Genomic DNA, 27,936 nt, shown 5'->3' on the forward strand with positions numbered 1-27,936 from the left:
TGTCCCTGGGATTCTCCAGGCAAGAACACTGGAGTGGGTTGCCATTTCCTTCTCCCATGCATGAAAGTGAAAAGTGAAAGTGAAGTCATTCAGTCGTGTCTGACTCTTAGCGACCCCATGGACTGCAGCCTACCAGGCTCCTCTGTCCATGGGATTTTCCAGGCAAGAGTACTGGAGTGGGGTGCCATTGCCTTCTCCGATATTCATATATATGTATATGTAAATCCCATGGACGGACGGAGGAGCCTGGTAGACTACAGTCCATGGGGTCGCAAAGAGTCGGATGCAACTGAGTGACTTCATATACTATGTTATATATATATATATATATCAGTATGAGCACTTAAATCCCTAATGCTCAAGTCGTCCAAGCCCTCTGGAACTAATATATTCCAGGCTCATCATGTTCTTTTTCTGCTCCAGCAGAAGTAATTAGTTATTTCTCCAGAGAGCCTTGGATCCTTTTCAGTGGAGAATAATACTCAGAATAACATTCAGATTTGGGATCTATGTGTGTGCATTGCTATGCGGGCACTAGTAATTGCACACCTTCATAGTAAACAAAGCTAGGGCCTATACATATAAAAACACAAATTTCCTTACACATATTACCTCTACATTAATTTCTATATCTAATACTTCCTCTCTCCAACAACTTTGACAATTCTAGTTCTCTCCATGTTTGCAATTTCCTTTAACAGGAGAATCTCCTCCCATCATCTTAAAAATATTTTCATATTTGATAAATCCTTATGTAACCAATCTCCCATCATCTCTCTCAGTCCCTGGTGTGGATGCCCTCCTTAGCCTATGCCACATTGGTCCTCTTTGTGGTTCCTGCTATACATTCTGACACCTCCTGCTAGGGACTGACCCCCACCCCCCCCAAGTACCATCCAGTGATTTAAAATTTTCTGGTATATTTATTAGTAGTCCTAGTATCATCTATTTGGCTTGAAAATTCATGTGTGTGAGTAATCTACAAGTCTGTCTTGACTGCTTACTCTTGATAAAGGATTCAGTTCCTTCCCTTTTTTGGTCTGTATTATGTATATAAGAACAGTGTAAAGTGTAATTGGTGTCTGTGCAGACATAGCATGCCTTTCATTCTAGGTTCCGCCTGCAATGCAGGAGACCCTGGTTCGATTCCTAGGTCAGGAAGATATTCGCTGAAGAGAAGGGATAGGCTACCCACTCCAGTATTCTTGGGCTTCCCTTATGGCTCAGCTGGTAAAGAATCTGCCTGCAATGTGGGAGACCTGGGTTGGGAAGATCCCCTGGAGAAGAGAACAGCTACCTACTCCAGTATTCTGGCCTGGAGAATTCCATGGACTGTATAGTCTATAGGGTCACAAAGATTCTAGGTGGTTAGTGTGAAGGACTTACCCTTCAGAATCTCCCACAAGTTGAACTGAGTCAGAGCTGAGCCAAAGGTTTAATTAGATTGAGTTCACCTTCAGTTAGCTCAGTTCGTAAACTCCCAAGCCTCATCTGCTGAGATAGCCAGTGATTTCATCTTTTTAGTGTTTGAACTAAAAAGTGTTTGAAAATGTCTATTTTACATAGTTTGCATTCAAATTCGATTCCAACCATGGCAATTAAGTGTGATGGGCAAAGCTGCATGAATTCTCTTCGCTTACAAGGCCCTCCTCCACTGCCACTTCCTTGACAAAATTCCAGGGAAAGGGGGAAGGATTATGCAAGCAGTTACTGCCCTTGCAAACCCATCTCACAAGCCCATAGTGTTGTCAAAAGTTTGGCTGGTTTCCTCTTTCCTGCAAAATCTCCAACGGCAAAATCTCCCAGTCCATGGCAGCTCCAATTCTAACACATACCATCAAGATGTGGGGAATAGGGGGGATCTAAAGATGAGCGCCGCCAAAGAATCGATGCTTTTGAACTGTGGTGTTGGAGAAGACTCTTGAGAGTCCCTTGGACTGCAAGGAGATCCAACCAGTCCATCCTAAAGGAGATCAGTCCTGGGTGTTCATTGGAAGGACTGATGCTAAAGCTCAAACTCCAATACTTTGGCCACCTCATGTGAAGAGTTGACTCACTGGAAAAAAAACCCTGATGCTGGGAGGGATTGGGGGCAGGAGGAAAAGGGGACGACAGAGGATGAGATGGCTGGATGGCATCACTGACTCGATGGACGTGAGTCTGGGTGAACTCCGGGAGTTGGTGATGGACAGGGAGGCCTGGCGTGCTGCGATTCATGGGGTTGGACACGCAAAGAGTTGGACACGACTGAGCAACTGAACTGAACTGATTGCCAGACCAGAGATTTCAGCACACCTCCAGAAGACAGAATGGATATAAGAGTATGAACTGGGTGGCAGAGAAAAGCAAGTAGTAGCTTAGCAGCCTGGCAGAAGATGCCCCTGGGGAGGTGTGTCTGAGCAGCCCAGTACAACTCCAAAAAGGCTTCAGCATCAGAGACTGCTGGAAAATTAAGAAGCCGAGAAATGGAGTTGGTATTAATTAGCATAGTTAATAACTGAAGGTCTTTGTATCGACTAATTGCCTATCTTCCCTATACTTACATTCTTACAGTGGTGATGGTGTAGTCGCTAAGTTGTGTCCAATTCCTGTGATCCCATGGACTGGAGCCTGCCAGCCTCCTCTGTCCATGGGATTTCCTAGGCAAGAATACTGGATTTGAGTTACCATTTCCTTCTTCAGGGGATCTTCTTGACCCAGGGATCGAATCCATGTCTCCTGCTTTGCAGGCAGGTTCTTTACTGCTGAACCACCAGGAAAGCCCTATGTGCTTATAGTCAGGTGTTTACCCCCTTGACAAAATATGCAAATAGTTCTCCAAGGGCATGTAGGTATTTATACCTGCGTAAAACCTTGTTTTGGTATGTGGGAGTCCCACAGTATAAAATCTGGCTTAAAGCTCAGTTTGAGACGCAGTTTCTTAGCCAGCCATAGCTGTGTCATTTGGGGAGAGTTACTTAAGTTCATTTCCTCAGCTTCCTTTTATTCATAAAAGTATACCCATCATAAAAAGTGGTTGTGAGAATTTGATAAAATCATGTATATGGAAGTGCTTAGCACAGTGACCAGAACATAATAAACATTCAATAGATGATAGGCATTGACATTTTTATTGTTACTGATGAATTAGTTTTATTGTTACTGATGAATTTTACGTGGAAAGGGGGAAAAGAAGCCAGAGGTTAGGTTTTGGAAAAAAACATAGCAGTGTCTCTTCTGATTAGGAAGGAGAGAAATAGGTGAGAATGGGCATGAATGCATGTGGATGTATAATAGACTATAAATCAAAATCCCCACCCCACAATACCTAATTGTGTAGAACAAGAAATCAATATGCATTAGGATTCCAAAGAACCTAGAAATACCTATTTTAAAGTTGCATTAAGATGGTACCCACCTGAAATTCCATCAGTATTCAAACAAAATTATTTATTTAAAGAAAATCCACTGTGTTGTTTGCGTTTCCAAGATATGACAAAGGATTTTTTTTTTTAATATTCTGTATGGAATACCATTAACATTGAAAGTTGCGCCCAAAGAACCTAGTGCAAGATTAAAACTGCTTTCAAGTCTTGTGATTTACACTAAGAATTAACCAAATATTGCTCAGTATGTTGGTATGTTTTAATATAAAAATATTTTTAATTCACATGGAGTAAACATTGCATAAGGAGATATGCCATGTTCCTCACTTACCCTGCCACACCGATTTAAAATTGATCAAGAGTTCTAGGTCCAGACCAAACAGCAACAACAAAAGTTTACTAAACTTGTCCACTTGCTCTAAATTAAGCTCATAGTTAAAAAAAAAAATATTGTGAGGTCATCACACAAGATGACTGGCCAATTCAATTTTTAAATCAATCAAAAGGGTTTTTACATATTATTAAAAAAGCTTTGCAATCAGCCTACAGTGTTCAGTTTTGAATCAGCTTTGGTCTAAGTAATAGTTCCTAAAAAACATAAATGTAAATGTTTATCAACAAAAATAGCTGCTCAAAATAATTGCTGGTTAAATTTCATTCTTTCATACTTTATAACTATGTGTTCCAACTATTGCGGATATGCCAAAGATGAGATGATTTTAGTTTTCTTAGCTTGTCATGAAACTGCTTATGTTCAGAGGCCCCTTTTTTTTTTTTTTCCTGATTTTACAATCTAGTAGTTACTGATAGGCACAGGCAAATGCTTTCTTTGTTCATCAGACTTCTAATAATTTCCATTTGTGATAAATCTCCAATCTATCTATGTTTCTAATGGGATATCAATGGAAGATTCAATCGTACTGGAGGACATAATGAAAAGGGACTCAACCTTGAAAGAGCTACTTTTTGGTGATAATCAGGTATGTTTTCAATCAAACCTATCTTAAAGTTTTTCCTTCGCTAATCTTGATCCTTATTGCTCTTTAACTACAAATGTGACATTTGTTTTCCTTTCACCGATGCTGTAATTGTCTTTGGTAATTGTTAACAATGAGGATCTTGAAATAATACCCACTTAAAGTAAAACTGTTAAGGAAATGTAATAATTTACAATCAGATTATTCCAATTTCTCCTTAGGAATCTAAATTCATTCACTCAGTTAAACATATTTTTAAAATACCTCCTATAATAAGCAAGGCACTCTTCTGGGTAAACTGTATGAGAAATATCAAGATGTGTAAGCCTTTGCTTGAAAAGAGATGACAGTCTAGTATCTTCCAATATAGATGTTAAAAAGTGCTCACAGATTTAACTCCTTTGAGCATTTGCTATCAAATATACTTATTCACATGCTTAAAATTAAGTCATTTTCTTATGACATATATAATATTAACACATCACCTGTGGAAAGGTAATGTAGAACATTGCCTTGAAAGAGATTAGGCTCTAAATGTGAAAGAATACCTATAAAAAATTCAGTACCCCAAACAGTAAACATATTTAAGCCAAAAGTTACAAACAAAATGTACAGCTACAAATAGGCTTTAATGAAGATTCTAATTCAAAAAAATTCTACCCACCAATGCCTTAAATATAAATGCATTTTAATTAGCAACATAGCTTTTAAAAAGTGTATAACTTATGAAAACACTTCATAAAAATTGTTTCCTGAAAAAGGTCTTCTCTCTAGAATTTCATATTAAGAAGAGGGAGATAGAAAGCTATACAAAAAAAGATAAATCCAAATGTCCCAGAAGAGTTTAGTCACAGCAAATTAAACAAAATTTTGAATGAAATAATAGCTTTTTTTTTAAAGATGTTTTTAGACCTTTTTTTTGTGGTTTTTAACAAGGTACCACACAAGGAAACAAGTCAACAGTATGCTGAAAAACATCTCCACGTTATCTATTTCTTTTAGTGGCATGGTAAAATTTTGCCCTTTCATAATTTCTATCACTTTAAATAACTCCTTCCTAAACAGAGGCCACAAGAAAATTAGTCTCACTGTCACATCTGTTTTTGAATCCTTAGGTAAAAGTAAGCAATTATCTTTCCTGTAATATTCCTTCTCCAAACTGTTACTTTGTTTCATCAAAGTGAGTAAGTAGGCTCAAATCCCATTTTTAGCCCAGACCTTTTTCAGTTGTACTTTATAGAAAATATATATCAAAGCATTAGCTTTGTGACGTAAAAATGTCTGCTACCTTTTGAATGTGATTTTTAGTAAAATCTTAGTTTCACTTTATAAACAACACAGGATATACTTTTATATTTGGCTTTCTCAGAGTAAAGGGATACGCTTTAGTTAAAGCTCATTTGCTCAACACTGGCTTGGAATTTAAAAGATGTTTTTACTTGATGTTGATTAAACTTTTGTAGCTGTAAGCTCATAGTTTTAACAGTTGGCTTGTCTGCTACGCTATTTCTGAGTAGGAGTGAAACACTACACTATTTCATTTGGATGATGTTGATATATATATGTAACCAAATATTAGAAAATTTCAAACTGACCTACTAACCATAAACTCTAATAATACTTGCATATTTTTGACTATCCCTTTTAATATAGTAAAATATTCAATAACTATTGTTTGCAAATTATGTGAAAAATTAATTTTTGACAAAATTTTATTCATAGCATTAGGAAAATCATACTCAAAACACAGAAATAATCAGACTATATAACAACGCTGCATAGATAGTGGTATACAAGTTCCCTGACGCTAAGTGACTTCTTCCTAACTAGAATTGCTACTTTCAAGTCACAGGTAGAAAATGGTAGAGGCATTATTTCTTCTCTCTGAGGCTGGAAAAAATGGCTTTTATGGTGAGAGATTACACCGTTTAAACAGCAAAGATTAGAGTATCCTCCAATTTAAATCTATTCCTTTCATGTTATTTCTCAGAGATGAAAACTTAGAATGTTAGGATTATTAGAAAGGAATAGGAGGTAAATTACCTTTTAGGAGATAGCCTGATCTATGCCTGCTTTAATTAGATAAAACACTGAAGTTTTAAAAATTATAACCACACCATTATGCTTAACTGAAATTACCAGTATGAATACTTTTTTACATAATACATTACAGGTATACAAGAAAAAAAAAAATGACCGTTTCCAATCCTTTGACCTCAAATAGAAAAAAGTGTTACCACTAATGGAGATCTGAAAAATTGTTTTCATGACAGAGCATTAACTCTACAGAGATCAAAATTATTTCTCAATACTGAAAATAGCCTAAATCAATGACAAATGGCTACATTTCTTTCATAAAATTACATTTTGAAAGGGAAGACAATTTATTTGGGAGGAATTTGTAGCTGAAAACATTTTTATTAAGAAAACATTGTTACCCTGAGAAAGACTCTTAAAATTGCCAGTGCTTTCAGAGGCTCCCAGCAAGGCATGGAGGAGCAAGTTGTAGGCTCTAGCTTCTTACAGTTACCTATATGAAGAATGTTTGTACCTAAACAGTGCTTTGGGCTTCTCTGCGATACTGGTAACAGGTCACAGCCAAGTGTCTAAATGTGATGTACGATAAGCAAATTTTACATACTCATTTTAAGCAGACTTCTTCCTTTTCCCTTTTCTGAGTGTGAGTCTGAAATTCTTCAAATGGTTTTGAACTCAAACCTATTATTCACAAAAATAATCTTCTGTAAGCAAACTGGTAGTTTTCTTATAACAGTAAACAAATTGTCTGGTTTACATTCTCTATGCCTAGAAAATAAGGCATTGATAATTCTTCATTGGCCACTGCAGGGCTGGGACAAGTCTTCTTTCTAATCAGAGGCATACGCAAACATTCCTCAAAGTGCATTGTTATTATTTTTTAACATCTCTTATGCATTGACAAAGTCAACATTTTGACTACTTTTAGTATAAAATGCTTACTCCCAACTCCTTACACATACCATAATTACTTGAGAAAAGACAAAATAAGATCAGCTACAGAAGTAGCAAGATATTTTTTACAAATAAAAATACAATATACAAAAAATGGCAAGTTAGTGATAAGTGGTAGAATAAACTCTCAATAATATTCCACTTTGGGTTCCAAATTAAGATTTGACGAGTTTGAAGCCTTGTCCTGTATCCAGCACAGCAGGAAGAAACCAACTCATTTTTAATCTTTTCAAGCATCTAAAACAAGTCTTGCAGATCCAAAAAAGGTTCAGACCACACAACCAGTTTGCCAGATGCACTAGTGGGTATGTAATACGAGGAAAGTAGAGCATCCAGTGCTTGGCCACATCGCTTCCTGTTGGCAGGTGTAGTGTGTAGTCACTCCACCGTTTTGACACGCCATATATTGCTTTCACTGTGCGTCCCTTTTCAGTCCAGCAGATGTTATTAGTGGTGTTGCAGTTATACTCTACCCAGTCTTTTGTGAAGTCACCCAGCTGAGGTGGGTCAGCTTCTTCGATATCTATCGTCTTTGTCATCTCTGCTCCTTGCACTGCAATATACTGGTCGTTGATTTTTCTTACTTCTTTCACCCAAGGAGTGGAATTCTCACTGTCTAATATGATAATAAGTCGGGAACAGAAGGAACCATTCTTTTCTCGCCACCATTCTAAAAGTGTGTCAAGGCGTAGTATGTCGCCACCTGTGAACAAAAGAAAGTTCAGTAGAGCAAGAATTTAAGTGTCTTACTAACAATACTCTCTTGTCTTGAGTGTACTGTCTTTAAGTTTTTAAAGTTAAATATGTAAGAAAAAAAGAGGGTGCCTTCTTTTCAAAGTATCTTTTCAGAAGAATTTTCAGAAACAGAAAATAGACTTTCAACTTCAAGTAAAAACCAAACCAAAAAAACTAAAAAATCCAATCATCCTGTTTTTTACATTAAAGAGATATGCTATGATAAAATAAGAAAATTATTTAATAAAGGTAAATTTGGTAAAAAGAAATTATACAGCAAAGCTAATATTCTACATTGGGCAGCAAATTATGACTTGTCATATCTAGCCTGCCACAAGTTTTGCATGGCCTGAGAGATAAGAACTGATTTTACATTTTTAAATGGTGTAAAAAAATTTTTTGAGAAGTTTGTAATGTAAAAATTACAGGAAATTTAAATTTCATGTTTCTATAAATGTCTATGACTGCGTTTATTCTACAAAAAGCTAAGTATAGTTGCAAGAGGGATTTTATGGCCTACCAAGTCAAAAATACCTGATCCTTACAGAAAAAGTTTGCTTACCCCTGTTTTACATCTCTGATAAACTGTTAACTTATCCTCATATATGGTACCTACTACATAAAAAAGACTCTCCCTCCTAGTAACAAGAGTTTGGAACTGGTTTATTTTTAAATCCGTTTTATACCCCAAAACAACAAAGGATTAAAAAAAACATATACCAGAAATGTCTAAGGTAAAAATATTTCTGACCAAGAAAGCTGTCTTACAGCTACTCATTATACATTTTGTTCATATTGTATGGTTTTTTTTTTTTTTTGCATTAAAATTTTAAATAACACTGTATTAAAATTTGATCATTTAATTTTTAGTACTCCATTAAATTTTGTGCCCTAGGCATCTGCCATTCTCACCTCACTCTAGTTCTGCCTCTGTCTCAAATGGTACACTAATCCAATCCTTCCAATTCCAGGAATTTATCCTAAGAAAGGGCAGGGATGTGGACAAAAATTACATATAAAGATCATCTTCCCACTGCTACCTCAGATAGTGTACAATATGAAACTGAGGGAATGGAAATAATTATAACCTTATGAGAGAGTTTTATCATAAATCATATTTATAAAGAAATTTTAATGACAAAATATCTATGATATTAGGAGAAAAAGCATGACATACAAGTGTATCTACAAAAATAAGAGCAATAGTTATCTTCTGGGTATTGGTATTTCAGGTGGGTTTTGTTATACTTTTTTGTATCTTCCAAAATTTTTACAGTTATTTTTATAATTAGAAGAAAGTTGTAATATGTTACAATTTACTAATACAAGCTCCAACAACCTAGCCCCAGAATAGGTATTCTACCAAGAGCAACCATCTTCTTTGCTAAACTATCAAAATGACAATACTAGAGAGACAGAAAATCTTTTAGAATTTGGATTCTATCAGTGATATGATCCATAAAAACAGAGTATATATCACATCCTTTATGAATGATAAATATTCTTTTATTCACCAGACTGTGACAATGTAAAATCTGTTTTTCACGTATTACTAATGTATTGCTTCACAGAGACCTCTCTAAGGTACCTTTTTAAAAGGATCAAGCTCACTTTTCATTATTTCCACTTTTATTAAACTTCTCTGGAGAGGACAACATAGATATAAGGGTTATTATACAAATTCCATCTGCCATAAAACATTGTCTAACTTGCCTTCTACAACTATTTCAATAAAGATTCTGTAGCACATGCTACACTAATTCTTATACACATGCTCTTTAGATATTGGCAAGAAATTTAAAGCAGCATTAAAGCCCTTTATACTAATTCTCTTGTCTTGTTTTGCTCTGCTTTCTCCTATGAAAAGGTTCTATGTCAAATTTGGCTTTTGGCCCAGATGTAAAGTACTTACATTTATCTCAGTAACATTTATCTGATGCTGTTTAAGTAATTGAGACTGTTTTTAAAGACTTTATCTGTGATAAACTGCTTTATAGGTTAAATAGATTGTTTAATTTGTCTCTCTTGTCATTACCAAGTTGTTTTTTACCCTCAAGCAAAGAGGCAAAGATACTAGGTTCCACATTATGAAGTCCTGTAAGTGTAAAAAGACTACATATTCTAAGAAGTACTGTGAGTAAAGATATGGGTTAAGGAGCACACACAGATTTTTTCTCACAGTGAGTTCTGGACCTACTCTTAACCTCAAGTAAAATCTAATCCTGATGCTTCCTATCTAAAGGTTTTAAGAAAAAAATTTTTTTAAAGAAAACTATTTATTAATAAATTCTCAGACTTAGCATGCACGCAGAGCTTAGAGTTCTTTGTCACTTAGACTGGAATAGAAAGCATTTTCTTCAGAGCAGGGGTGTTCAATAACATTTCTGAGAAAGAATCAACATCTGGGGCCGTTTCAGGCAGGCCAAGGGAAGGAACTGGTTGGAAACAGGATCCATTCTCTGGGCCCGGTTTAACCTGCAAATGGGCCAGGCGCCTCAGGCCAGTGGGGAGGACATGGTTGCTGAGTTATGGGGCAAAGCCTGCCCCTCTTGGGGAAGGTAAGTCCTGTAAACATATGCTTTCTCCACTGTTTTACTTTTACAATACAGTGTCTCACAGAGAAAATTACACATACAGGAACAAATCTTCTTGGCTGATAGCAGAATTCTGTAATGGTCTACTTATGCCATCTTTATAATATTTTTTAATGCATAATATTGTAGAAGGTAACTACTAGACATTTATTTACCTAAACTATAACCCTACTTTAAAGTATCTTCATAAATTATTCTCAATTCACAGTGAAGGAAAACATAAGAACACTGACATTTATGCTACTGCTATTCATCTTGGTGTCTATTACATTTTCTAAGAAAAAATGACTATAAATATCAGTAAACTGAACATCTAGAGTTTATTTCCAAAGCCATCTTTTAAAAAATATTTGAGATAAATTTTTAAGAGTTAAGAAAAATACAAACTTTGGGGAAAATGTTTATATTAAGTAATAAATACTTCATGTAAACATAAGCTTGCATTTAAAGTTATTAGACCTAGAGACTGTCATACAAAGTGAATTAAGTCAGAAAAACAAAACTATGTATTAATGCATGTATGTGGAATCCAGGAAAATGGTAAGGATAAATTTATTTGCAAAGCAGAAATAGAGACACAAACAAAGAGGAAAAAAATGTATGGATACCAAGGGGGGACATAGGGGTGAGTGGGATGGACTGGGAGACTGGGATTGACATATCAAAACTACTGTGCATAAAGCAGATAACTAATGAGAACCAGCTGTATGCTGAGGAAACTCTACTCAGTGCTCTGTGGTGACCTAAATGGGAAGTGAAGTGAAAGTCACACAGTCGTGTCTGACTCTTTGTGACCCCATAGACTATACAGTCCATGGAATTCTCCAGGTCAGAATACTGGAAAGGGTATCCCTTCTCCAGATCTTCCCAACCCAGGGATCAAACCCGGGTCTCCTACATTGCAGGCGGATTCTTTACCAGCTGAGCCACTAGGGAAGCCCAACCTAAATGGAAAGGAAATCCAAAAGAGAAGGGATAGAGGTATACTTAGAACTGATCTGCTTTGCTGTACAGTAGAAACTAACAACACGGTAAGGCAATTATACTCCAATAAAAAGAGAAAAGAAAATATACACACAGATAATCAAATGAAAGCACAGTGTCAGAGAAGAGTATGGATTAGATTCTTTTTCTTCAGTGGAATTCTTTAAGTATTAACCAATTTAACCTTTGGAAATGAAGTATTTGTCTTGTAATGGAAAAGCTGCATTTCACTGTGAAGCTATAATTTGTCCCTGGCTGCTTTATTCTTCACTAAAGCATTCTCTAAGCTTTGTATGTTTAATATTTAGCATATAAAAAGAAACAGTATTTTAAAAAGTCTAGATATAGCAATGATCTCAAAGCCCATACCCAGATATGGTTTGTTTGGACTTGTTTGGGATAAGCTTGTCAGTTAGCATGTTCTCCCCACTGCCTCTCAGCCTTCTTATTTCAACCTGACACTCCAACCCACACATCTAGTATCACCAATAATGAAAAATTTTCCAGGTTAAGTCTAAGATAATAGCCACCACTGCTGATCTAATATCAATCATTTTTCTTATTGTTCCAATGAAACATGTTTGTTATTTATGTAGAGACAGTATGCTTTACTAACTATTCAAAAGTCAAGTCACTGGGTAGAATTCATTATTTCTCTTTACTACAATCATATGCTTAGGAAAAAACTATAATTCATGCAGTAATTGAATGAAATAGAAATTTTAAAAAATGAAGTTACTTTCTTATAAAAAATAATGAAGGATATATGCATGGCCACCAAAATTATGCCCATCCCCTTGCATTTGAGGTATTATAAGCATTTCAGTAGCAGTTTTCAAATAATCAATCCCTGCTTTTAGGTTTGAAATATATTTCTGTAAAAATGTTTGAATTGATTAAAACTTTTTCTCTTGGGCTCTGAAGTACACAGAATGCTATCCTTTACCTGAATTTGAAATAGCATGCTGTAAATGTTTAAAAGTTATTTTATATGTTGTGTTATCAAAAAGTCACAAGTTGAGTAAATGATTTTATAACCTTATGCTGAAGTAGTTTTAAGTTGACTAGTTTCTTTCATATTACAGTATTTCAAAAATGGGTGAACCATGCTAACAAAAGTTACCTTCTGAACTAGAACATGCCATTTCTGTGCCTTTGTGGTTTTTACCTTTGGCAACAACATAGTACAGTGGCGGGGTGGGGTGATTTTAGGTGTCAGACAAATTCGGACTTGAATCGTGGTTCCAGCACTTAGGAATAGTATGACCATAGGTAAGTTATGTAACCACTTTTAGCTTTCATTTCATCCTTTGAAAAATACAGGTGACAGTATCTCAAAGAATTTCAAGTGAAGATTAAATTTAATAATATGTATAAAGTACCAAGCACAGTAGCTATGCTTCAAACATGCTCAGTATTGGGGCTTCCCTAGTGGTTCAGATGGTAAACAATCTACCTGCAATGCAGGAGACCTGGGTTCAATCCCTTATTAGTTTGACTTTACTCCTTCTAGATAGCCATTGACTTATTCAGTATTTGTTAGACCACAAAATTACAAAAGTCTATTTATAATAAAACCCTGTAAACCAATCTGGCACTAAATTAGTGAGACCATGATGGTTTGAAATCATGTGTACTTTAACCTTGAGTTTATTTGCTTTCTTCTGGAATTCTTATATTGGCACTCTATCTCTGTCCTTCCATAATACTTCTCTTTATATTTTTCTGTGAATACCTTTTTCTACTTATATTTTATGACTATTTTATTGGGCTCATGGTATAAAACATCTAAAAAATTTTTAGAAAAAAAAGGGTATCATTAAGTCTAAATGAATTATTCCTAATCTAAAATAAGAAAATTACCCATTTTGTCATGATTCATTCAATGATTTTATCCATCTACTACTTAAGGATCTCCTACTATTTGCCAGACTCTCTTCCAGCAGTAAGCAAGTTATCTCATAAAACAAAGCCTTCAATTTACAGAGTCTCCTCTCTAGTTGGGAAGACCAACAAACAAATTTACATCTAAATCTCATTTCTCCCTTGGCAAGGAGGTTAAACATTACCCCTTCTATTTTCAGATGAGAGAACTGAAATGGAGAGCGTTATCTGCCTCAAACAGCAGCATTGCTGGGGCAAATTAGGACAGAGCTAAGGTCTCCTGACCTAAACACTACTCCAACCACATCACATCACCTGCTGCTTAAAATTATGGTATGCTTTCTAACAAATACAATTGAACATGTGCAGAACTATTGAAATCAGCATCTATAATCTTAAAGACTTAGAAGTAGTAGTCAAATAAGTTAATCGGCTTCTGAAAAATGTAACTATTTAATAATTCTGAAAATAGTTTAAAGAGAAACTATAAGTCTCACATCAAGCAGTCAGATTTTTTTTTTCTTCCAATCAACACAAAACGTAATTTTCGAAACCTTTAGAGGTCACTAAAATTATGCTAAAGAAGTATGCCAGAGAAAAGGTAAACAAAACAGTCATATGTATACTTGGTAAACTATAAAGTGGAAAATTGAGAATTTGGAAACATTGTTTCAGTGTAAAGGACAGATTTCCACAAATAGGTGTATCTTCACAATAGTGAAATTGCCAGAGGTGGACTTACCTGCAAGAGCCCACTCTCCTGTACCATGGGTGTGCCCACTGTAATATAAAACATATGTATCATGCCTAGGCCCATCCACAGTCCGAAGTTCAAGGAAAGCTTTCAGTTTGGAATGTAGAGTATCAAAAGACAGTCCACTTGTAGAATAGTCACACCCATAGGTCTCAATCATATGATATGCAAAAAATCTTTGGATAGCATTGAGCATGCCAGTAGACCTCAAATTTAACTCCTGTACATGTTCTGGTGGAAGAAGTGTTGGCTGACCATCAGGACTGAAAAAGGAGGAAAAAACCCATCATTTTGGTGTTCATGAAGTGTTCATTCTATGTCACATTCCTATTTTTCATTTATAATAATTTATCTAAGACTCCTAAGTTATTAATAACTAAATGGCATAATCTTTTTTTAAAAAACCCACCTTTTCTAAATTTTCCACAGTGCTAAGAATTATGCTTGGAAAATTAAAGCCTAGTTTCTAAAAATTATACCTCTTATCATTAAGATCTGGTGCTCTGTGACAACCTAGAGGGGTGGGATGGGAGGCTGTCACAGAGGGAGGTTCTAGAGGAAAGAAATATATGTATACTGATGATTGACTCACGGTGTTGTACAGCAGATACCAACACAACATTGTAAACCAATTATCCTCCATGTAAAAAATAAATAAAACTGAAAGCTGGGAGGATATCTCCAAATGTGGATTGTACTACTCTTCATTTTTTTACCAAGAATTTGGCATCTTCTTACCAAATGAGATATTAAACAAGACTTTAAAAAGCAAGACTGTACTAACTAACTTTATCCCCAAAATGTTTCAAGAACACTGGATTGGGGACAATAATGAAAGCACTTTTTTTCTTGAGAAAAAACACAGTATGGAAACAGTATTTTAAATTAATTTCCATATTGAAAAATAGTCATTATAAAGTGTTCAAGTTTTACTAACTTGAGGTACACAAATGACAGAACAACTTACCTTTTAATAAATGACATTTTAAAACAATGATTATAATTTAGGTCATTGCCTTATACTACTGAACACTAACTGAAGACAGGCTTGATCCTGGAATACATGTAAAATGGTACGTTGGTAAAGATGATAAACCAGTTCTTAAAACTAGCAGGATCAAATGAATATTCAGGGAGAAAAAAAATCATCACTCCTACCCAGAAACTGGATTTCTAAATAGGAATTTTGAAAACTACATTTGCTCCGTGTATTTATCCATACTATTCTAATAATTCTACAAAAGCTTCATTAAAAAACAAAACATTTTGTCCCATATTTTATCATTTAACAGCCACAAAACGGTAAAAGAGTAAACAATGCATAATCAAAAATTACAATAAAAATCTATGCAAATTACTACTTTCACATATTCTTCCTAGAGAGTTGTCACATCTTACTTTATGGTATCTTTTGAAATATATTTCTTTTACTTCTCATAAGAATCTTCACCTTATTTATCAAATCTTTAATATGGAGGAAAATATTTACTACAAATAGTCAACTTTGTGGTTTTATGTCAAATATTTAAAATCCAATAAAAACTTTATGTTCAGTTTTCTCCTACCTCTGCCAAGGAAAATATGATGCCTACTTTGTCAGCATAATTCATTACTGGCAAGGAAGTATTTTTTTTTTCCTACTTCAAAGGTACTTAAACTATAAAAGAAAAACTAAAATTTAGTAATGATTATAAATTGAAACAGATTAGCCACATATTGGAGTCAAAATTATTTTAATAAAACTGCCATGAGATATTTGATTTTATTGCGAATGTCTCTGAATTCCTGGTATTTTTACTACATTTTCAAATAGATAGTATTTTTACATTCATATTCTCACTACCTCTTCATGACATTCCTCTCTCTGCAATTTAAATTAAGACACTGAGGTTCAGAGACGTTATGATTTGCCTAAAGGAACACAGAACTAGAATTTAGGATGCTCAGGTCCCGTGTACATTCTATTACACTTCACCATGTGGTTTCACATTTCCTTAAACAAGATATTCCTAAGAAAATGGAATAACTTTACAAAGAAAATCTACTTATATTTTTATGATTTTTAGCTAGAACATACTCTAATCACGTTTACCAAAAACAAAACTTTAATGAACCCTTAAGATTACTACTCAAAGTAAAGGTTTTTAAACATTTGGGATAAATGAAAAAAATGCAAGAGTATTATATTTTGAGACTGTTATAGCTTTGAAAAAATGAGCTATCATCTTATATTCATACAAATACTAGAAGAATGTTAAGAGTCAAGGTGCTATGACTAATTACACTAGGTTACTGTACCTGCAAAAGTTGGTGGGAATCACAATAGCATATCCAACAGATGTTCCTCCTAAACAGCTACCCAGTTCATGGAAGAGGCCATGAGCCATAGATTCCAAAGGCAAAACAATCAGAAACATGCTCAAGAAGATCCCATTTGTTGGCTAAAAAAAATTTAAAACAGTATGTTTACCATACCATGTGGGATTAAACTTATGTATATGTGTATTCATATATATTTATAAATCCATATTTATTCATTTTTTGCCCCTACTTCCAAAAAGAATTAAAAGGATAATTAAAGATCTAAAATCCATTATAAGCTGAAAGACACAAGTAAGAACACATGGATAAACAATAGAGCCTAAATTTATCTATAAGCTCCTGGACACCATGGTAAAACAAACATAATATGCATATTGTATTTTTAAAGTTTGTCAAATAATATCCCAAACTAAAAACATATATAATATACATATATGTAACATCTTTAATATGACAGAGAAAAAAGCCAGAAAACAAATCCTTTCCTGTTACTACCACATGCTTTAAATCATTTTTCAAATAACACACTCATTTATCAGAGTGTAGAAAGGGTCTTTTAGAAAAATTTAAAATGTAAACTCCTTAAAACTATAAAAATGAATTCCATTCTTAAACTTATAATACAGCTTTCCTTTGAAAATATCTAGACTCTTTGTAACTAAATCAAAACTAAAATATATTTATCTGTACATTAAGGACATTTAAGCAGCCTAAAAACAATGGAAAAAGGGAGGCAGGCAAAGTATTAAGAGAAGGCAGATTTAGGTAGTATTTGCAATTAAAATAAAAAAGGACACATTTAAATGAAAAGAAAATGAAAGGATGAGTCACTCAATACCAACCTGCATTCTTACAATAAGGATGGTATTTCACATTCTCTGTGCTGCTACTGCACGTATTGCACAGTTAGGCGTGTATGTGCATGAATGAATACACATTTTCCAACACTAACAAGTGGTTCATTTGGTCAGAATTTTAGTAAAAAAAAAAGTTGAATCCCATAATGGAAAAATGGATATAATGCCCTATTTTTGGTACACTGGTGGTGGTGGTGTCGCTAAGTCATGTCTGACTCTCAAGACCCCATGGACTGGAGCTCGCCCAGGCTCCTCTGTCCATGGGATTTCCCAGGTAAGAATACTGGAGTGGGTTGCCATTTCCTTCTGCAGGGGATCTTCCCCACCCAAGGATTGAACCCATGTCTCCTGCATTGCAGGCAGTCTCCTGCATTGCAAGTGGATTCTTTACTGCTACCAGGGAAGCCCACTTTTGGTATATTCTGTGTTATCAATTACATAAATAATACAGTACATGCTCAATTTAGAAACAATAGAAAAAGATATGATTAGATTCATTCTGAGTACCATTACCATACACAGCTAACTATTTAAAATATGTTCAAACTTCATGCAATATATGTAATCACAAATATTTAGTCTTTTACCAAAGTGGGATGATATATAATGTTCTGCAAACTGTCCAATATACTATAAGCTTATTAATGTAATTCTAAATCATTTGTAAATACCAAATGGCATTACTATTATATTTATGAAATTTTAATTAGATGATTTCCTATTTGTGTATTTAGATTCCTTATATTTTTCCTCTGTGATAAACAAAACCAGAGTAAGTACTGAGTTCTCTGATGATTATATTAAATATCTTTGATCATTTGAGTTCAACTTTGGTGAAATATTTTGCCATGGGGCTGTCTATTAATGATTCACAGTTTTGTTTTGCTATCAATATAAGTGTAATGTACTAATGTTGTGTCTTGCTAAATCTTCTCCATCTACCTAAAGGTCAAGAAGGTATTTTACATTATCCTCTAAAGGTTTTGTTTTTTTTGCACTTTGCTTTTAGGTCCATAATCCAAATATAGTTGATTGTTATAAGAACAGTTCAAGTTTTTTATATGAGCACTCAACTATTTACCAATTACTGAAAATCTCAACCATTCCACATTTCTGTACTATTTTTGTCATAAATCAGGCATTCTGATACCTGCTTTTTCACTCTTATGTTCCATTGGCCTATCTACTTTTGCCCACATTTCCTCCTTTCTTTCTGGGACTCCAGTAAAACACAAATGAGATTTCTCTGTATCTTCTATGAGTCTTATCCTTCTGTACAGTATTTCCTCTTTTTCCTCTTCAAGCTTCTACTTTCATAGCCTTCTCTGAACTATATTTTCCAGCTCACTAATCTCACTTCTCATTTGTCTAATCTGTTAAACTTGTACACTGAGTGAATTTCAGGTATTTTATTTTCTGATTCAAAAACATGTCTAAAAAGAAAAAAAAAAAAGCCTGTCCAGTTATTTTTCAAATCTGCCTTGTCGCTTTTTTATATTAATAGCTTCTAGCTTCCCACTATTATTTACTATCTTTGCTTTTGTTTTTCAACTTGCTAAATATGTATGATGGCTTTCTGTGTTTGATAATTCCAATAAACCAAGACATTTTGGTCTGCTTATTGTCTGCTGGTTCTGTTGCTCCTTGCTCTTGATGCCATGTGAGTGAGTGAGAGAGAGAGGGGGAGAGAGAGAGAATCTGGTTATATTTATGAGTTGAACACTGTATGCAAAAAAAAATACTATATGACTAATTTCAGACCTAGGATAATTATACCTTCTCCAAGAGGATTTCTGTTTCTTCTAGGGAGCTGTGGGCATTAACAGTTTATATATCTTAATCCAGGTTGTATCACTAACAGGATACAGTATCAGGATGCAAATTCATTAGAGGATGTAATGTATTTATTAAAAAATACATTTCTACTATAAACACCAACTTCTTCTTATACAACTTACGTCCAAGAGAATTTACATACTTTTTATACTTAGGTTACTAACTATATCAGTGAGAAAATCACTCTTTTATGACATAGCTTACAATTTGGATGCAACAATTCTCACAACTATTACTATAGCAATTTCAATGGCTGTTTTTAAACATTACTTGTTTAACTCTTAGGTTTAATAGGTATCTACAAATATTGATGATTTCATCATTTTCTTTTCAATTTCTATACCTTCTATTGCATATATTGTTCCATTATAATGGGAAATACTTTGATCAATTAAACCCTTATCCACATAAAAGTGGATGGGGAACTTTTAGATACAGACGGCTAACTGTACTACACCATAAATGTAAGGGACTCCAGCAACTGCAAATTTTGGTATTCAGAGGAGGTACTGGAATCAATCCATTGTAGATACCTAAGGATCACTGTACGTTCAAATTATGTCAGCCATTTACTTAAAATAATTACCGGTTGGCGGGGGGGTAAAAATGGTGGAGGAGTAGGACAGGAAGCTCACCTTCCCCAACAAAAACACTAAAAACACATCTATGAGTGGAATGACCGACACAGAACATCTACCGAAAGCCAGCAGAAGACCTCATTCTCAAAGGGCAAAAAAACCTCCATGTAACTGGGTAGGACAAAAGGAAAAAAGAAACAGACGAAGCCTGCACCCAGGGAGGAGCCATGGAGGCAAGTTTCCCACACCCTGGGCAGTCCCCCACTGGCAGGGAGATCAGCCTATATGGAGCGGAGCTTCAGAGGCTAGGCATAGAGCACAGCGTTTGAGTAGGGCAAAACAGAGTAACGTGAACAGAAGGTTGGCACTGCCACCCTGCACTCCCCCGCCTAAGATGCTCATATGTTAGTGAACCTGGGGGCTACGCACTAAAGTACAGGCTTCAGAGGTCAGACCCAGGGAGAGGACCAGGGTTGGCTGCATGGAGACAGCCTGAAGAGGCTGCACGGTAGCAACAGAGCAGGTACTCAGAAGAAGCTGGGGCTGATGAGAGATACCAAGTGCCATTGTTGAGGGGGTGCATGGGAAGAGGGCTGAGAGCACCGTAAGAGCTCCTTTCCCTGTGACCATTCAGCAACAGGACAATGCCCACAGGAGTTCTGGGGGCAGGCGCAAGTCATTGCGGCCATCCTAGGCCCCAGAAGTGGCTATGAACTGCCACTCCAAGACCTAACAGCAGGTGCCAAGGACTGCCACCACTCTTCTGGGAGTGTGGACAGCATCTGCCCACAGGAGACCCAGAGCAGTGCCAAGCCCTGCCCCTGCTGTCCCAGGAGTGTGCAGACAGCTGCCACCCCCAAGAGACCCAAGAGCAGGTGTCGAAGACTGCCCCCTCATGTGTGCACAAGGACCTCTGAACCCCCACACCACATATCAAGGGATAACTGCCAGCATGCACTGAGGAAAGAGACAGACAGCATCCAAACTAAAGCAGCCCCTTGACTCTGGAAAAGATGGCAGAGTAGAAAGACATGAGCTCACCTCTTCTCATGAAGGGGCTTCCTTGGTGTCTCAGATGATAAAGATCCTGCCTGCAATGTACAAGGCCAGGGCCTGATTCCTGGGTTGGAAAGATCCCCTGGAGAAGGGAATGGCTATCCACTCCAGTATTCATGCCTGGAGAACATCACGGACAGAGAAGTCTAGCAAGCAACAGACCACAGGGTTGCAAAGAGTTGGGCACGACTGAGCGACTAACACTTTCACTTTCACGTCTCATGAAAACACCAAAATCACAACTGCTGAACAATCATCTACAAAAACACTGCTAAGTTGCTTCAGTCATGTCTGACTCTGTGCGACCCCATAGATGGCAGCCCACCAGGCTCCCCCATCTCTGGGATTCTCCAGGCAAGAACACTGGAGTGGGTTGTCATTTCCTTCTCCAATGCATGAAAGTGAAAAGGGAAAGTGAAGTCACTCAGTCGTGTCCGACTCTTAGCGACCCCATAGATGGCAGCCCACCAGGCTCCTCCATCCATGGGATTTTCCAGGCAAGAGTACTGGAGTGGGGTGCCATTGCCTTCTCCGACAAAAACACTGGAACCTACCATAAAAGGTATTTTAAAATCAAGTCAAAAAGATGGTGGAGTAGAAGGACGTGCACTCATCTTCTCCTCCAAGAACACCAAAATCACAACTAGCTGCTGAACAATCATCGACAGGAGAATGTTAGAACCCACCAAAAAAAGATACTCCACATCCAAGGGCAAAGGAGAAGTTGCAGCAAGACAGCAGGAGGGGTGCAATCATGTTTAAAATCAACCTTCATACCCGTCAGAGAGGCCTGGAGGGCAAAAAGCAAACCTTGTGTGCATCAAGGTGCAGGGAAAGGAACAGCAATCCCCACAAGAGACTGAGCCAGACCTGCCTGTGTCTGAGGGTCTCCTGTGGAGGCATGGGTCAGCAGTGGCCTGCTGTGGGGTCAGGGACACTGACAGCAGCAGTCCTAGGAGGTGTGGTGTGTGGCATAAATCCTTTGGAGGAGGCTGCCACTGCATGCTAAGTCACTTCTGTCATATCCAACTCTTTGTTACCCTATGGACTGTAGCCCTCCAGACTTCTCTGTTCATGGGATTCTTCAGGCAAGAATACTGGAGTGGGTTGCCATTTCCTCCTCCAGGGAAAATTCCCAACCCAGGGACTGAATCCACATCTCTTAAGTCTCTTGCATTGGCAGGCAGATCCTTAACCACTTAACCTTAATCCCCCACCTGGGAAGAGCTGCCAGGTAGGCAATACACAAACTAGAGAACAATTATACCAAAGAAGTTCTTGTGCTGCTATAAAAGTTCTAGGTTCCACAACAGACTTCCCAACCTGGGGTTCAGCAAAGGGACTGAGAATCCTCAAGGAATTTGACTTTGAAGGCCAGTGGGATTTGATTACAGAACTTCCACAGGACTGGGGAAACACAGACTCTTGGAGGGCACAAACAAAACCTTGTGTGCACCAGGACCCAGGAGAAAGGAGCAGTAACCCCACAAGAGACCAATCCAGACTTGCCTGTGCGTGTCCAGGAGTCTCTGCTGGAGATGTGGGTTGACTGAGGCCTGCCGCGGGGTCAGGGACACTGATGGCAGCAGTCCTGGGAGGCGCACCGTGTGGCCTAAGCCTTCTAAAGGAGGTCGCCATTACCACCATTACCCCTACCACAGATTAAGGCCAAACTACAGGCAGGGAAAAGTGCCTGGATATCTGTAGGTGGCAGGAGACGTCTATAAGGCCACCCCTTTCACCCCCGCTCTCCCGCCTCCTCCCCCTTCTTTCAACCTGGCTTCCTTTCCTCCTTTGAAATCTTTGATGTTAGTACTTGGATCTGAAGTTCTCTGTCTCTATAGGAGGTTTTCTGAGAGACTGTATTCTTGTATTTAAGGGCTTCTCTGGTGGTGCAGAGGTTAAAGCGTCTGCCTACAATGTGGGAGACCTGGGTTCGATCCCTGGGTCGGGAAGATCCCCTGGAGAAGGAAATGGCAATCCACTCCAGTATTCTTGCCTGAAGAATCCCATGGACGGAGGAGCTTGGTGGGCTACAGTCCACGGGTCGCAAAGAATCGGACACAACTGAGCGACTTCACTTTCACTTACAGGCAGGGAGCACAGCCCCACCTATGAGCAGAAAACTGGATTAAAGACTTACTGAGCAGGGCCTTGCCCACCAGAGGAAGATCCAGTTTTCTCCACAGCAAGTCCCTCCCATCAGGAAGTTTGCACAGGCCTTTTACCCACATCTATCAGAGGGCAGACAGAATGAAAACCAAAATCCCAGAAAACCAAACAAAATGATCACATGGATCACAGCTTTGTTAACTTAATCAAACTATGAGCCATACAGTGTAGGACCACCCAAGACTGATGGAGAGGTCTGACAAAACGTGGTCCACTGGAGGAGGGAATGGCAAATCACTTCAGCATTCTTATCTTGAGAACCCCAAGAACAGTATGAAAAGGCAAAAAGATATGGCACTGAAAGATAAACCCCCCAGGTCAGTAGGTGTCCAATATGCTACCAGAGAAGAGTAGAAGAATAGCTCCAGAAGGAATGAAGAGGCTGAGCCAAACCAGAAACGAAGCCCAGTGGTGGATATGTCTGGTGGTGAAAGTAAAGAACAATAGTGCATAGGAACCTGGAATGTTAGGTCCATGAATCAAGGTGAATTGGAAGTAGTCAACTTGCCAACAGGAGATGGCAAGAGTGAACATCGACAATTTAGCAATCATTGTACTAAAATGGATGGAAATGGGTGAATTTCATTCAGATGACTATTATATCTACTACTGTGGGCAAAAATCCATTAGAAGAAATGGAGTAGCCTGCACAGTCAACAAATGAGTTCATAATGCAGTACTGCGTGCACTCTCAAAAATGACAGGAAAATCTCAGTTCGTTTCCAAGGCAAACCAATCAATATTACAGTAATCCAAGTTTATGCCCCAACCACTAATGCTGAAGAAGCTGAAGTTGAACGGTTCTATGATGACCTACAAGACTTGCTAGAACACACATACACACACACAAAAGATGTCCTTTTCATCATAGAAGACTGGAATGCAAAAGCCGGAAGTCAAGAGATACGTGGAATAACAGGCAAGTTTAGTCTTGGAGTACAAAATGAAGCAGGGCACAGGCTAACAGAGCTCTGCCAAGAGAATGCATGGGTCATAGCAAACACCCTCTTCCAACAACACAACAGAAGACTCTACACATGGACATCACCAGATGGTCAATACTGAAATTAGACTGATTATATTCTTTGCAGCCTAGGTGGAGGAGCTCTATACAGTTAGCAAAAACAAGATCAGGAGCTTACTGTGGCTCAGATCATGGCTCAGATCCATATTGCAAAATTCAGGCTTAAACTGAAGAAAATAGGGAAAACCACTAGGCCATTCAGTTATAAGCTAAATCAGATCCCTTATGATTATATAGTAGAAGTGACAAATAGATGCAAGGGATTAGATCTGATATATGAGTGCCAGAAGACCTATGGATAGAGGTTTGCAACAGCATAAATGAGGCAGTGACTGAAATCACCCCCAAGAAAAAATGCAACAAGGCAAAACCATTGTCTGACGAGGCCTTACAAATAGCTAAGAAAAGAAGAGAAACAAAGGCAAAGGAGAAAAGGAAAGATAAACCCATATGAATGCAGAGTTACAAAGAATAGCAAGGAAAGCTAAGAAAACCATCTTAAGTGAAGAATGCAAAGAAACAGGAAAACAATAGAATGGGAAGGACTAGAAATCGATTCAAGAAAATTAGAGATACCAAGAGAATATTTAATGCAAAGATGGGCACAATAAAGGACAGAAAGAGTATGGGACCTAACAGAAGCAGAAGATATTAACAATAAGTGGCAAGAATACACAGGCTGCTACTGCTAAGTCGCTTCAGTTGTGTCCGACTCTTAGCGACCCCATGGACTGCGGCCTACCAGGCTCCTCCGTCCATGGGATTTTCCAGGCAAGAGTGCTGGAGTGGGGTGCCATTGCCTTCTCCGAGAATACACAGGACAACTATACAAAAAAAGATCTTAATGACTCAGATAAACACAAAGGTGTGATCACACATCTAGAGCCAAATATTCTGGAGTGTGAACTCAAGTGGGTCTTAGGAAGCATTACTATGAACAAAGCTAGTGGAGGTGACGGAATTCCAGCTGAGCTATTTCAAATCCTAAAAGATGATGCTGTGAAAGTGCTGCACTCAATATGCCAGCAAATTTGGAAAACTCAGCAGTGGCCACAGGAGTACAAAAGGTTTTCATTCCAATCCCAAAGAAGGAAAATCCCAAAGAATATTCAAACTACTGCATAACCATACTCATTTCACATGCTAGCAAGGTAATGTTCAAAATCCTCCAAGCTAGGCTTCAACAGTATGTTAACGGAGAACGTCCAGATGTACAAGCTGGGTTTAGAAAAGGCAGAGGAATCAGGGTCAAAATGCCAACATCTGTTGGATCAAAGAAAAAGCAAGAGAATTCCAGAAAAATATCTACTTCTGCTTCATTGACTATGCTAAAGCCTTTGTTTGGATCACAACAAACTGTGGGAAATTCTTAAAGAGATGGGAATACCAGACCACTGTACCTGTCTCCTGAGAAACCTGCATGTAGGTCAAGAAGCAACAGAAATGGACACGGAGCAACAGACTGGTTCAAAATTGGGAAAGGAGTACAAGAAGGCTGTATATTGTCACCCTGCTTATCTAACTTCTATGTAGAGTTCATCATGCAAAATACTGGGCTGGATGAATCACAAGCTGGAATCAAGACTGCTGGGAAAAATATCAATAACCTCAGATATGCAGATGACACCATCCTAATGGCAGAAAGCAAAGAGGAACTAAAGAGCCTCTTGATGAAGGTGAAAGAGGAGAGCAAAAAAACTAACTTAAAACTCAACATTCAAAAAACTCAGATCATGGCATCTGGTCCCATCACTTCATGGCAAATAGATGGGGAAACAGTGACAAACTTTATTTTCTAGGTCTCCAAAACCACTGCAGATGGTGACTGCAGCCAGATTCTTGCTCCTTGGAAGAAAAGCTCTGACAAACCTAGACAGCATATTAAAAAGCAGAGACAACTCAGAGATTGTGAAGGACAAGAAAGCCTGGCATGCTGTAGTCCATGTTGTGATCCACACAGTCAAAGGCTTTAGCTTAGTCAATGCAGCAGAAGTAGATGTATTTCTGGAATTCTCTTGCTTTTTCTACGACCCAGTGGACTTTGGCAATTTGATCTCTGGATCATCTGCCTTTTCTAAATCCAACTTGAACATCTGGCAGTTTTCAGTACATATACTTCAGTACTGTTGAAGCCTAGTTTGGAGAATTTTGAGCATTATTTTGCTAGCATGTGAAATGAGTGCAATTGTTTAGTAGTCTGAATATTCTTTGGCACTGCCTTTCTTTGGGATTGGAATGAAAATTGACCTTTTCCTGCTGCTGCTGCTAAGTCACTTCAGTCATGTCTGACTCTGTGCGACCCCACAGATGGCAGCCCACCAGGCCTCCCTGTCCCTGGGATTCTCCAGGCAAGAACACTGGAGTGGGTTGGCATTTCCTTCTCCAATGCATTAAAGTGAAAAGTGAAAGTGAAAAGTGAAAGTGAAGTCGCTCAGTCGTATCCAACTCTTAGCGACCCCATGGACTGCAGCCTACCAGGCTCCTCCGTCCATGGGATTTTCCAGGCAAGAGTACTGGAGTGGGGTGCCATTGCCTTCTCCTAGACGGCATATTAAAAAGCAGAGACATCACTTTGCGAACAAAGGTCTGTATAGTCAAAGCTATGGTTTTTCCAGTAGTCATGTAAAGATGTGAGACTTGGACCATAAGGAAGGCTGAGCACCAAAGAATTGATTCTTGTGAACTGTGGTGCTGGAGAAGACTCTTGAGAATTCCTTGGACTGCAAGGAGATCAAATCAGTTAATTCTAAAGGAAATCAACCCTGAATATTCACTGGAAGGACTGATGCTGAAGCTCCAATACTTTGGCACCTGATGTAAAGAGCTGACTCACTGCAAAACACCCTGATGTGGGGATGTTGGGAAAGACCGAAGGCAGGAGGAGAAGGGAATGACAGAAGATGAGGTGGTTGGATGGTATTATCGACTCAACGGACAAGAATTTGAGCAAACTCAGGGAAACAGTGAAGGACAGGGAAGCCTGGCGTGCTGTAGTCCATGGGGTAGCAAAGAGTCAGATATAACTGAATGACTGAACAACAACAACAATCACAGTCAAAGAAAAACCCACAAATAAGATATGAGGGGTGCTTTTGTGACATAATTAAATCCCATACCCAGTGAGTAGACAATCCACAAACTGGAATAATTATATTGCAGAAGTTCTCCCACAAGACTGAAAATCCTGAGCCCCATGTCAGGCTCCCCAGTCTAAGGGTCTGACACTGGGATGAGGAACACCCAGAGCATTTGGCCTTGAAGGCCAGTGGGGCTTCAATGCAGGAGCTCCACAGGAGTGGGGAAACAGAGATTCCATTCTTAGAAGGTTCAATAAGAATCCATGTATACTGGGACCGAGTACAAAGCAGTAACTCCACAGGAGCATGGGCTGGACCTACGTGCAAGTCTTGGAGGATCTACTAGGGATGTGGGGGCCAGCTGTTGTTCAAAGAGGCAGGGGGCAAGAACACTGGTGGCAGAGGCCCCATAGAATACTGATCAGCATAGGCTCTCCCAGAGGCTGCCAGTTTAGCATCAAAACCTGGTCTGAACCCAACAGTCTACAGGCTCCAGTGCTGGAATGCCTCCAGCCAAACAACCAGCAGGATAGTAACACAGCCCCATGGATTGACAGACAGGCTGCCAAGAGCTGTACTAAGCTCACAGTCACCTCTAAACACACCCCTTGACACAATCCCACTAATGGATACAAAACAAGACCCAAATATATGCTACAAGAGTCATGGAACACAAGATACATGCTACATACAAGAGACATGCTACATACAAGAGACATGCTACAAGGAA

General features: G+C 38.0%; 1 protein-coding gene across 4 annotated transcripts in view; it reads right to left on the reverse strand.

Annotated features, from left to right (window-relative positions):
* Positions 1 to 3,091: 3,091 nt before the first annotated feature.
* The window catches only part of TMEM168 (transmembrane protein 168), a 61,676-nt gene continuing 36,831 nt past the window's right edge, over positions 3,092 to 27,936 (reverse strand). For 3 of the 4 annotated variants that reach the window (XM_027539566.1, XM_027539564.1, XM_027539565.1), the window contains 3 exons: positions 16,583 to 16,725; positions 14,273 to 14,547; positions 3,092 to 8,036 (listed from right to left, as the gene is read on the reverse strand). In XM_027539566.1, coding sequence (XP_027395367.1) covers positions 7,489 to 8,036; positions 14,273 to 14,547; positions 16,583 to 16,725 — 966 coding nt within the window. In that variant the 3' untranslated portion in view covers positions 3,092 to 7,488. The remainder of the gene's footprint in view (positions 8,037 to 14,272; positions 14,548 to 16,582; positions 16,726 to 27,936) is intronic. The other variant, XM_027539567.1, reaches the window with a different exon arrangement.

Source organism: Bos indicus x Bos taurus, chromosome 4 (genome assembly GCF_003369695.1).
Source record: "Bos indicus x Bos taurus breed Angus x Brahman F1 hybrid chromosome 4, Bos_hybrid_MaternalHap_v2.0, whole genome shotgun sequence".
NCBI classification, from domain to species: domain Eukaryota; kingdom Metazoa; phylum Chordata; class Mammalia; order Artiodactyla; family Bovidae; genus Bos; species Bos indicus x Bos taurus.